The 13,613-nt window shown below is 34.2% G+C and overlaps 1 protein-coding gene across 6 annotated transcripts in view; it reads left to right on the top strand.

The window, feature by feature from the left end:
* USP47 (ubiquitin specific peptidase 47) overlaps nucleotides 1-13,613 on the top strand; it is a 115,611-nt gene that overhangs the window by 47,777 nt on the left and 54,221 nt on the right. For all 6 annotated transcript variants that reach the window (XR_014231393.1, XM_082341404.1, XM_082341402.1 and 3 more), the window contains 4 exons: nucleotides 2,163-2,259; nucleotides 6,262-6,407; nucleotides 6,963-7,042; nucleotides 9,320-9,469. Coding sequence is in view for 5 of the 6 variants with exons in the window: in XM_082341404.1 (XP_082197530.1) it covers nucleotides 2,163-2,259; nucleotides 6,262-6,407; nucleotides 6,963-7,042; nucleotides 9,320-9,469 (473 nt within the window). In the remaining variant the exon portion in view is untranslated. The remainder of the gene's footprint in view (nucleotides 1-2,162; nucleotides 2,260-6,261; nucleotides 6,408-6,962; nucleotides 7,043-9,319; nucleotides 9,470-13,613) is intronic.

Raw genomic sequence — 13,613 nt, 5'->3', positions numbered from 1 at the left:
ATTGACTCATAACTATTTCAGATAGAGGACCCACTTGATAACAGTTATCATTTGAAATTACAATATTGACTCATAACTATTTCAGATAAAGGACCCACTTGATAACAGTTATCATTTGAAATTTGCTGATTTAGACAATGCATAATGATAAAAGATTTCTATTCAGTACCATTTTATCTTACTAATCTCACTAAAACCTTCATACTTTTGGAAAATAGTAGTACATTTATTTGAGACACTGTTCATTCTGTTTAAATGTGGTGCTGAGTCAGGTACAAAAGACCATAGGTTTCTATATGATTCTTATTGCTAGTGGTAAAGTAAACAGCAGTGGCAAAAATTATTACTCCGTCCTTCCCTTAAGCCCCTCCCCCACCACCTTTTTTTAAGCCCAGGGAAGGGAAACAAAGTCACAAATAAATGATACATGATTGGTCTTAAGGTACACAAAGAACAATAGTAGTATTCATTTACCTTTTAAGGCTACAGGTAGAGTGGTTGTCCCTGACTGTTGAGGAACTGGGGGAAGGAGATGGAGAAGAAGGGAAATCCCAGGCAGCCTCAGCTGAGAAGAAGGAGCAGAACAACCTGGTCTCCTTGCTTGAGTGCTGTCGTTTGTGGGGAAGAGTCCGTTTATATAACCTGAGAATGAAGTAATGCTTTTTACTATTAATAATCAGTCCAGATATCGTACAGATTTGTATTACTTGTAAGTCATATGCACTTCTCCCTCATGTGCACCTGCTGCTATGCTAAGTAGTAGGATAGATAGAGAAATAAGATTTGACCCCTCCGCTCACAGTCTGTTGGGGAAGCCATACAGGTAAATAAACAATTATAGAACAGAGTAGGACAGGGTGTTGTGAGAACAACTCAGGTGGGGCATGCTGGTTAGGAATTGAAGCAGTTTATAAATATATAACAATGTAGAGTAAATATAAGTATTCTTAAAGATGGAAGGCACTAGAAATCAAAGCTCGAACCTTAGTCCAGGGTGAAAGATAGGTAGCTACTTGGTCTCTTCTTAGAATTGTACAAGCGCAGATAGCATGGAATCTATTCCTCTTTTCCACAGCTGACCAAGGTTCATTGTGCATTTGTTGGTCCTTTCATCACCTTCATTAGCAATATAGTTTATCCACAGTGTTTACCATTTCTTAAGATATTTTTGTTAATTGGGAAATTGAAAAAGTATTTCACAAAGCTTCAGTGAACGCCTTTGGCATGTATTGAGAAAAGATTTAAGTTTTTTTGAGATAACCAAGTTTTTCAATATTAAGTGGGAGTAAATAAGTTTAATTATTAAGCAATGTGTTTACCACATTTTACTAAAATAATGAGGTATAATAAAATGATGAGGCTGGTTTGTGTGCATGTGTACCTCATAAACTGGGCCTGAATCTACTTCAAAGGAGAAGTTCCGAAAATGTTCTCAACAGTGGCAGCCATTTCCAATTAGGTATATAAAGCTAAGTACTTAAATAGTTCACTTGACTTTTGAATGCATGTAAGTTTCTCCTTTCCTTCTCCCCCTCCCTCGGTTCCCCCCTACCTCCGTCTCTGAGTTCTCTTCTTACTTTAATAGTCACTCTTTGCATAGCCTGCTGATCTGTGGGATTTCATACTTCATGGATGTGTTAAAACAGTGGAAGTCACTCTGAGTTTGTATACAGTGAATTTATCTCATGTTGTTAATTCTTGGTAGAAATTGGTTTATGGGGCCTGATGACTGGGATAACTGGTTCGGTACTGTCTTCGTTTGTTGGGTATATATGATGCTTAAAGTGAATATGTTTATACTTTTCCATTTTAATACACAACTTTTAGATTTGGTGAACAAAGATTATTTTTGTCAAAAAATACTATATTAAACATAACCCTCTTAAAGTTTTATTAAATGCTATGTAATATCCATGTGTATCTCTGGACATATAGCAAGATGTCCAAAGATCCTGACTTTTTCTGAGAAATAAGGTTTACATAGTGCACATATTAGCAAAAAGGTCTTTCTTAGGTGCTATTGAAACAATTGAAATAATTTCCAACTGTAACCTTAACCTCTCAATTTTTACTGAGTAGTAAATTCTTATTAAGTTTTCTTTTCATTAATTTTTTGATGTAAATGCTAATTTATGTATATTTGTGTGTGCTTTTTTTTAAAGGATATGTGGGATTAGTAAACCAAGCAATGACTTGCTACTTGAATAGCCTTTTGCAAACACTTTTTATGACTCCTGAATTTAGGAATGCATTATATAAGTGAGTATTCAAAAATATTCTTAAATAAAATTGATTTAAGAATGAAAATATAGTTTTTAACTAATTAAGTCTATCTACCTTCTTGCACTTATTTGTTAAGTTTGGGGCATTTCTCACTTCTTAAAACATACCTTGAATACTAACTAAAAGGATCTTATGAGAGACGAGCATATGAAAAATTTGTGGGGAGAGAGAATCAGACATGCATAGACAGCAAAAGGATAAAGTTGATAAGATTTATGTTTAAGATAAATTATTGTATTTAAGCTTCCTCACTTTTAGCTTTAATGCCTTTGTGAAGAAATAAGTTATCTGCTTTTGGAGATAGTCTGGATGTGTATACCATATGCTTTTTTTCGTCCACCTCTCAATTTAAGAAACAAAGTTGTCTTTTTAAACTTGCAGATTTTGTTTTTAATTAAAATACAGTGCAGCTGTTCTGGTGTTTGTGTGTGTGTGTGTGTGTGTGTGTGTGTGTGTGTGTGAGAGAGAGAGAGAGAGAGAATGTATTTTTAAAAGAATGTATGTATATCAGATACTTTAAAATGCTCTATGGAGGAAGTCCATATTTAAATAAACCCTAAAGTCAGACATTTATTTTTATGAGTATCCTATTATAATATATTTAATACACTCTCACTTTGTGTATTTCTTTACAGCATACGTAACTTATTTTTTAAGACATTTTAAAAGTACAAATAAACTGATTTTTTTTCTCATTTTTGTGTTACTTTTGAGTAACGTCTTTAATTACTTTTATTACTGTAAATATTAAACTATTTTTGGAACTTTTGATATTACAAACAACATTATATTACCATTGCATTCATCTGTAAGCTCATCATCTGAATTTACTTGTAAAAATTGGCCTGTTTTTCATTCAGCAAGTATTTGTTACCTAGTGTTTATGTGCTAGGCACTTGGTAGAGAGAGATGAAGTTAGAAATAAGATCTTTGTTTTTAAGTAATTTACAGATCTCTTCACAGTAGCAATATATGTATGTATAAAATAGTTTAAATAACATTTAAGGATGGCTAAATACCATGAGAGTTTAGAGAGAAGGGAGATTAATGAAACTTGGAGAAGTGGCTTAGAAGAGCAAGTAGAACTTGAGGTAGGTCATGAAGATGGTATGGTTTGGCCAGGTAGAGATGAAAAGGAGGGTCTTGTAGACAGGAGGACTTTCAAGAGCAAAACTGAGTAATAGTAAGTGCTACCTAAATGTTTGTTATTGTTAGTTTGTATCAGGTACTGTTCTGAGCACTTTACATATAGACTCATTTAATTCTCATGGTAACTGTATGAATTATTGAATACATGCTGTTATCCACATTTTACAAAGGAGGTAACTGAAGACACAGAGAGGTTAAATAGTTTGCCAGAGGCCACACTGCTAGAAGTAGCAACCCACTAGATGCCAGAATTTCCATTACCCTATTCGACCTGTATTGTAGTTGATGCCACTAAGTACAACATATTGCAGGGGCCTCTGGGAGATCTGCTTAAATGGAGTTTTTGTCAGAGTACTGGAAGATGAGGTTAATAGATGAAATCTAGAGCTTGTCCTCAAAACTAGAACAAACTCAGTAGTCCATGATAATGTGCCTGCTCTGGGGAGTGTTGCTTAGGAACAGGGATCCCAGGAGCTTAACCATGAGTTCCACCCTGGAAGAGGTCTGTAAACATATAGCTCTGTGGAGAAGAGTAAGAGCATAGCCAGATTGATTGATTCAGCAAACATATGTTGCGCACTTATTGTGTGCCAAGCACTCTTTTAGGCACAGAGATTACAGTGGTGAATAAGACAGAGTCCCTCCCTTAGACCTTCTGTAGGTCAGCCAATAGAATGAGCTCATTTCACAGTCATGTATGCCATGAAGAAAATCAGGGCAGTATGGAAAGAATAACTATCGAGACATAGGGTGAGTAGTTAGGGAGGGCCCCTCTGAGGAAATACCATAGAATAGACTTGACAGGAGTCAGTCCTGTGAAGATACGGGAGAAGAACATTCAAGGCAGAAGAAACCGTAAGTGCAAAAGCCTTTGAGGAACAAAAATCCATCGTGACTGGAGCCCAGTGAGTGGAGGGGGAGTGAGAGAGAAGATTAAAGAGGATGCCTTAGAGACTGTGAAAAGAGAATGAAGCTTTTTGCAGGTGGGGAAACAAACCCCAAGAGCCTGATGATGTTTCATAATGTAGAATTAAGGAAGGAATGGCTCCTTTAAAAAGCTGGACCTCGCTGGACTACAGATAGGGTAGCACTGGCATGAAGGATAGAGTTCTGTTTGTTTATTTTTTTCACTTGCTACATAACAGCCAGAGAGAGAACCTACCACTTTAGGTGTGTAGGCATGAATTATGGAAAATTTCAAAATATTAAAAAATAGTGAAATAGTATAATGAATCCCTCTGTACCCATCACCCAGCTTTGGATATTATCAACTCATTATCAATCTTTCTTGTCTATAATCCTCCATTCTGATTATTTGGAAGCACATACCCAATCATATCATCTGTAAGTTACAACTCAGGTCACTGCTAAGATTTCCCTGATTGCTTCATAATATCTTTTTTAAACATTCTGTTCAAATCATGATCTAAACAAGATCTGTGCATTGAAATTGATTGATAAGACTCTTAACCTAGAAATGCAAACCAAAACTACAATGAGGTATCACCTCACACTGGTCAGAATGGCCATCATCAAAAAAAATCTACAAACAATAAATGCTGGAGAGGGTATAGAGAAAAGGGAACCCTCTTGCACTGTTGGTGGTGGTGTAAATTGATACAGCCACTATGGAGAACAATATGGAGGTTCCTTAAAAACCTAAAAATAGAACTACCATACGACCCAGCAATCCCACTACTGGGCATATACCCTGAGAAAACCATAATTCAAAAAGAGTCATGTACCACAGTGTACATTGCAGCACTATTTACAATAACCAGGACATGGAAGCAGCCTAAGTGTCCATCGACAGATGAATGGATAAAGAAGATGTGGCACATATATACAATGGAATATTACTCAGCCATAAAAAGAAACGAAATTGAGTTATTTTTAGTGAGGTGGATGGACCTAGAGTCTGTCATACAGAGTGAAGTAAGTCAGAAAGAGAAAAACAAATATCATATGCTAACATATATATGGAATCGAAAAAAAAAAAAAAGTTCTGAAGAATCTAGGGGCAGGACAGGAATAAAGACACAGACGTACAGAATGGGCTTGAGGACATGGGTAGGGGGAAGGGTAAGCTGGGACAAAGTGAACGAGTGGCACTGACATATATACACTACCAAATGTAAAAGAGAGAGCTAGTGGGAAGCAGCCACATATCACAGGGAGATCAGCTCAGTGCTTTGTGACCACCTAGAGGGGTGGGATAGGGAGGGTGGGAGGGAGACGCAAGAGGGAGGGGATATGGGGATATATGTATACGTATAGCTGACTCACTTTGTTATACGGCAGAAAGTAACATAACACTGTAAAGCAATTATACTCCAATAAAGATGTTAAAAAAAAAAGAAGACTCAACCTATTGACTTTTAATCCCCTTTGATCTTTTTTCCACATTGCAGTTTATTCCTTGAAAATATATATATATATATCAGAAACTGATGGCATTTGTCCTATAGTTTTTCACAGTTTGGATTTTGATGGTTGAGTGCCATAGTGTCATTTAATATTCTGTTCCCTGTATTTTTGTTAGTTAATAATTAGGACAAGAATCTTGACCAGATTCAAGTTCATCAATTACTTTCAAATGACCTTTGCCTTTTATTCATGTTGCCTTCTTATGCCTTTTCTTGTGAAAGTCTAAATTTTTTCTAAATTTATGAATTAGAGAAAGACTAATGTTTCATTAAATGTTAATAGCTTCAGTTAATATCCGAAGCCCCCAGAGTTAAGATCTTAACATTTGTTATGATAATATTAATTATGCTTTAAAGAATAAAGATATTTTATAGGTAATTTTCAAACATTTCATTTCAATAGGTGGGAATTTGAAGAATCTGAAGAAGATCCAGTGACGAGTATACCATACCAACTTCAAAGGCTTTTTGTTTTGTTACAAACCAGCAAAAAGAGAGCAATTGAAACCACAGATGTTACCAGGAGCTTTGGATGGGATAGTAGTGAGGGTACTAATTCTCTTATAATGATAAGTATTTGTAATAGTCAAAGGAATTCTGAGAGACCATATTATAAACAAATGACACATATTAACATCTTAATTAACTTTACCTTAAACCTTTTGATTGCTTTTTGCTGGCATTTAAAAATAACTTAATTTTTAAAATTTAAGCTCTGAGGCATAAATTTTTGATCAATTAAAATTTTCTTGTAAAGTAAGTTTGGTTATACTCTATTTTTATGTACTTAAGCTAAAATTTTAAAGGTGTGTTGGCTTAGATTTTTATTAACATATTTCTTGACTCTACAGTGAAAAATAACAAAAATAGCAAATATTGTAGCACTATAGAGCATATGCTATTTATAAAGTGATGAGCTCTCGTGATTCTTTTCCTTGTGATTGCCTTTTTATGACTATAATATATATTTTGTGTTCTTCTGAAATTTAGCATTATTTTATGTAGACTTTTCCATATTTCTGACAATTTGCTTTTAAACAACAAATTAATGCTTCATTACACTAAGTTAATAGCTCTTTTTAATTAAATTTTACCTTAAAATAGCTTGGCAGCAGCATGATGTACAGGAACTGTGCAGAGTCATGTTTGATGCTTTGGAACAGAAATGGAAACAAACAGAACAGGTAATTTCTCTCTCAGGTTGAGGGGAGTGTTTTCTAATAAATTATTCATTACCTTAAAGTGACTTTATTCTATTGGAATGTTTTAAAACTTGGGCATTAGTCCAGCTGTCAAAGTACTGACAGTTTCCTCATCTTTGAAATAAGTTGGGCCCTGTGATCTAGATGATCTCTTTTTAGCTAAGAACTAGGTAATTCATACGTGTGTGTGTGTTTTGGGGATGATTTTTGGACAGTATTTTCAGATATTTGCCAAGTAAATTAGATGTTTTATCTGTAACACATTGTAAAGTATATTCATCTAGCATTACCTTCTTTTTTTTTTTAATTAATTAATTTATTTATTTATTTTTGGCTGTGTTGGGTCTTTGTTTCTGTGCGAGGGCTTTCTCTAGTTGCGGCAAGCAGGGGCCACTCTTCATTGCGATGTGCGGGCCTCTCACTATCGCGGCCTCTCTTGTTGTGGAGCACAGGCTCCAGACGCGCAGGCTCAGTAGTTGTGGCTCACGGGCCTAGTTGCTCCGCCGCATGTGGGATCTTCCCAGACCAGGGCTCGCACCCGTGTCCCCTGCATTGGCAGGCAGATTCTCAACCACTGCACCACCAGGGAAGCCCGCATTACCTTCTTTTTGACCAGTGAGGTATAGTCATGCTTTTGACACTTAGGATCCTTGTTAATCTGATCCTATTCTTCTTATCCAGTGGAAGGAGGAACGGGTTAGAAGTGGGAGAATATTAGATATATCATTGGGGTGAGACATAAGGCTGAACTGGATGGGGCTCAGGACTCAGTACAGAGGAGGGTTTATGCTAGGTGTAGTGATAGAAGATCACTAGGGGTAAAAAAGGGGAAGAATCTGGAAGGTAGCCTGGAGGATCTACTGTCTGATTGGAACTATTATGATGGCTTGGACTAAAGTTTTTCAAACTAGATTGTGATCCATTCATTTATGAAATAGATTTAGTGAATCAAGACCAGCACTTTAAAAAAAAAGGAATAAAATAGAAAAGTATAAGAGAAGCATCACATAAGTAAGGGTAAGTATTGTTTTATGCAACTTTTGTTACAGTTATATGTACTGGGTTGCAGTGTAAATTATTTTCTTACTGTGGGTTGCTATCAAAACTGTTTGAAAAACACTGGATTGAAACACGTATAAATGCCCTCTCAGGTAGAGAAGACATAATCAAATATAACTGGGGCAGGTGAATGAAAAAAGCTTCATTAAATAAATAGTATTAGAGTAGACAGTTATGGTGGATCCTAATTTGAAGGCTTATGAATCCTAGATACTTGAAGAGGTATAAATTTATGAAAGAGGTAAACTGTAATATGCTTTCCCTCTTATCTAGTCTTAAGAGATATTGGAAAAAATTTTAAGTTCATTTAGTGATCTAGTTTCTCTGCATTATCTATAGGATTGTATTTTCATAACTTTACGTAGATAGTATTGGGGGGTGTTTCTTTTTCGTAGGTCTGAAGGTACCCTTCCTCCTCTTTACATCCCTGTGTGGGTCAACACTTCTATTAAGACCAGCTAGGGCATTCCTTCTGAGTTCCCAAGTTTGGGTACAAGAATCTTGAGGCAAGACATTCACATGGAGGGTCCTTACTTAAGGAGTTACCTGCCTCCTTTGAGCCAGAATAGCCCCAGTTGGCTAAGTTTGGGGAGTAGGTGAGATCCATTCTTTTAGGTGAGGATATTTTGAGGGAGATGGAGTTTAAGATTTTTTTTTCAATTTCTGTACATTTTAAAAATTACAGTATAATTTTCCTTAAAGTTATTTTATGTATATTACTGAAAGTTAAAAAGTTTTATTTGTACCTTGAGATAGAGGATATGATTTTAGAAATCAAAATATATTATTGCAAAAGTGGTGGTCATATATGTTAAGCTATAAAAGTAGCCAGTTGTTTATCTGTGTGATTATCAGTATGCCTAAAATGATCAGTTATGATGTATTCTCATCCTAATGAAAAGATAATATGGGGCTTAGTAGTAAAATAAGTTGATAACTGATTTCAACAAAACACATTTTAATAGTGGGATTTTTAGTAATGTGAGAATTGAAATAACTTTTGCACATTCTTAATTTATTTTGTTTTTGTTAAACCTTGATTTTTTTCTATAGAATTTTAGACTAGATAAATCTTAAAGCTTTCTAAAACTTCAACAGTAAGAATCAATATCCTTTTGAAAATCATTCTAAAAGGCATAAAATATTGGTAACTTACTTTTAAGGAACGCTTTAAAAAATATAAATGTTCTTATTTTTTAGGCTGATCTTATAAATGAACTGTATCAAGGCAAGCTGAAGGACTACGTGAGATGTCTGGAATGTGGTTATGAGGGCTGGAGAATCGACACATATCTTGATATTCCATTGGTCATCCGACCTTATGGGTCCAGCCAAGCATTTGCTAGTGTGGTGTGTACCTTTCAGCTGACTGCTTGTGTATCCATACACAGAATACATAATAGCACAGTGGTATAATATATCCTAAGGTAAGTATCATCCTAGATACACCTTCTTGGGTTGTTAGACATTCCTGCATTTAAACTAGCAAGATCTAGAAGATTTTTGACCCTCCAGTGAGTCCTAATAGTGCATGTATAAGAGGGGAAGTATATGCAAATATACTGCCTCATGGCTCAATCTTTTATTCTTTCTTAGAGGTGACTAGATTATTTCACTTTATCTTTTTTTTTAAAGCTCTAAACAATCTATTTTATGAATGGTACTTTTTTTTTTTTTTTGGCCTTGCCGTGTGGCTTGTGGGATCTTGGTTCCCTGACCAGGGATTGAACCTGGGCCCTTGGCAGTGAGAGCATGGAGTCCTAACCACTGGACCGCCAGGGAATTCCCTGTAAGTCTACTTCTGTGATTTTTTTTGTTTTGAGGGTATTGTTTTGTTCCATTGGAAAAATAACCTCTGGTTTTTATGACAAACAGAGGCTACATTTTTTAAAGGAGCATCCCTATTCTAAAATTTAATTTTAAAATGACCCAGGTATTATATAAACAGAGATAATTTGAAGACTCAGAACTATATATAATTAACTTAGTTACTTATATATTGAGTATCAAATTGGACGATTAAGATTTTCTCATTCCTCCTTTTGTTATCTATTTTTAACTGCTTTTTGATAATTTTATTATTGCATTTTATTCTTATGTTTGTGTATTGAATTGCTTATACAAAGGGAGAGTCATGGAAGGAATTAGAGTTCAGAAATATTTATTTGAACCTGTAATGAGCCAGGGGAAACTTTCAAAGCTAACTAAGATATCTGAAAAAGTAGTATTTCATCATGATGTTGCTTTGGATCTTACTTATGCTGCAGTCAAGCCGATGGTGGCTTCACCTAAAATCAGTGTTCTTAAAGCTAGTCCATACTTTAGCCTCTAAAATAGTGCTACAAGTATGGTTTAGTACTCTGGCCTCTAGGACAATTGATGCCCTTTCTTTTTTTCTCCTATTTTTATATGACTTACAGGAAATAATCAGCAAGAAGTTATGGAATCAGTCAGTGGGAATCCAAAGTAAAAGACCTTTTCTGGAGAGTGGAAGATCAGGCCTCCTTTGCTCCACTGTTTTTCAGTCAGCTTCCTGAATAGATTTGAAAAATTTTATTAAGTGCTTAATAGTACCCTTTGTAAACTGCCACTCTGGGTATATGAGATGGGCATTGCTTTGAGTGGCTAGTTTTATTTTTCATTTTTGTTTTGTTTTCACTTTATTTATTTTGACAGTTTAAGGTAGAAGTGACATACTGAAAAATCATTAACATATGTCTTTCAGTGACTTATCTCCTAGCTCATTTTAAAATATTGGCATTTCTTTAACAAAATATACTAGGGAAATAGTAGTCCCAGGTGATGTACACTATTTTTTCTACTTTATTTATGAAAGTATTTTTTATGTAAGATTTTTCACATATATGTTCAGTTTAGTTTTTCTTTTTTTTACATATTTATTGAATGTTGAGAAAGCTAGTTTTATTTGTGTTATGTTGGAATCTAATATTTGAGTTCAGCAAATATAATTGCATAGCTAAATCTATATGTTGTAATTTATTCACCTGCTGAATCGTCACCACTCTCTTCAGTACATTATAGACATAGCAGTGGAATGATTTGGGGATATTTTTGGAGAAGTGAAGAAAGTCACATTTCTAAATGAAATTCTCCAAATTCTCTCCTACACTGATACATGGATGACGGTGGTGGTGGTGGTGGAGATTATTCAGTGGGAATTGGAAGTTACAGCTATGAAGCAGTATGTGAGCAGGTTTATAACACACATGCGCTAATAGGGCTTGCAGAAGGGAACCTAAACCTTCCTAGACTTTGCTGGAATCTCTTGAGGGAAATTACAGCAGGTGAAACTACCCAAGATAGGGGTTCTAAGGAGGATACTACCTTCAGAGAACTTTAGTTAGAGGTAAGTGGTTTCCCTTTATTTTCTGAATTCAAATTTATAACCTACACTTGTTAAACTGCAGAAATCATCATATAGCATCTAAATTTAGTGTTATATCACTGCTTGCCATTGTGTATTTTGTTAGTTCTATGTGTTTTAAAAAGAATTTGGTATAAATGTGGATTGTAAATATCTAGTTAAAAGAAACATTATAAAATCTCATTCAAACTATTATAATATTTGGCCTTAATTTGAGTTAAACTCTTAAAATTTATTTTTCTACTTTTATTAAGGGTCTCTGGTATGTTTGCCTTATTGGCTGTGTATACATATACACATAAACATACTTGAATACATACACACATATATACACACATGTACTTACGTACACATACAACATTGATGGTGATATGTTCTGCTTATTATATATTGTTTAGTGAGCCACAATACTATATTTATGTGTGTTCAATGAGGTTAACACCTGGCGTTTAATTTCAGATAAATTAAGTGTGAAGTTCTGTTAAAAATGAAAGTTGTTTTTTTTTAACTTCATCTGAAACATCCAATTTCTGGAGTTGTTTTATCTCCATGTTTAAGTAAACTTGAGAATAATATTTAAGATTAAATTAGAATGGAGTTGCCGCTTAGTTAATTTATCATTATAACATCTGTAATCAACTTTCATGGTTATTTTTCAGCATGATTGATAGCGGACTAGTTTTTTAATAAGTGCTAGGAATCGTGTATAGTTTTTTAAAAAGCTTTTCATCCTAATATTTTCTTTGTTGAATCATTTCTTAGTTATTATAACTATAATATTTGTTAAATTTCTGGTCTTCATTCTACCTGGCCAAGTAGTGAAAAGGGTTCTTCTGCCATTCTGTCTCTCAGATTGAGTTCTGTTCAACACTAGTCTCCAAAGGGATTTAATAGTTGTTTGGGAGAAGGCTTCTGATTAAATAAATTTGGGAAACTGTGTAACTGTAATTCTCTTTGGGAAGTTTACAGTGCATATTTAATTTTAAATGCCCTGAGTGTTCCTATAGTAGAGAAATTTGTTTAACTGGGTTTAACCAACCTTATCTTTTCTCTGTGGGACATGTCAGTATTTCAAGAGACACTAGGATTCTAAGGAACATATTTTGTGAAGCTCTGCATTAGATTAAGGTGATTTAAGGAAGTCTCTACTTTGTTACATTAACATTTATATCCTTGGGACCTTGGAGGGGAGTGAGAATACTAAAATATGTTATAATTTCCTGTTGTTTTACATAGTTTGTTATTAATGTTGAAAAATTAATATCAGCTGAAAGATTGTATTAATCTTTTAAAAAACTTGATTCTCAGTGATTTATTAGGTAATTACAACCTTTTATTTTCACTGATTAGAGCTGTCTGCATAAAACCATTCTCTCTGAACTTTATAATCAAAGAAACCTTGAATCTGCTCATTGCCAAGCATATTTGAGAATGTCTTATTATAAGAAGATACTCCTAAATACATTCTAATGATACATAAAAATTGGAAATATAATTTTTATTGGTTAATTATGAAAACATTTCATAAATTAAACAAAAATGATATAGCCTCATATGTTTGACATTAACTAGGGAAGCTTTTCTACTTAATAGTAAATTTTATTTATTTTAAAATTTTTTTAATAGTAACTTTTAAACACTATCTTGTTATAGATACCCTTTGTCATGTATTTATTGAGTTGCTTGTTCTGTGGCAGGCACTGTTCTAGACCATTTATTTTAGGGTAGTTTTATTTTCTTTTGGGGTAAGTACATTTAAGTATCTGTTTATTATGACAAAATGTCTGAAATTGGATTTAGCTGTATAGTTCAAAAGTCTGAAATTGGATTTAGCTGTATAGTTCCATATAGTGTCCTTGGAAAGATCAGATCATGTACTTGTTCCCTAAGTAAACACAATTTAACAATCATTTTAAAGTTTTGAATAGAAAATGGTTAAATTCATAAGTATTTACGAAATCATAAGTGTTCCATGTATTTAGTGTACACAAGTTTATATCATAAGTGCTACCCTGATTTAACAGGTAATTTGGACATTCTTATATGCCTGGCTTAACCACATAATTCATTTGGATGGTAGAGTAGTCCAAATTTGTCCAAATATGTAAG

This window comes from Balaenoptera borealis, assembly GCF_965194805.1.
Source record: "Balaenoptera borealis genome assembly, chromosome: 11".
Taxonomy (NCBI): Eukaryota; Metazoa; Chordata; class Mammalia; order Artiodactyla; family Balaenopteridae; genus Balaenoptera; species Balaenoptera borealis.
This window is presented reverse-complemented; position numbering and strand designations above follow the sequence as displayed.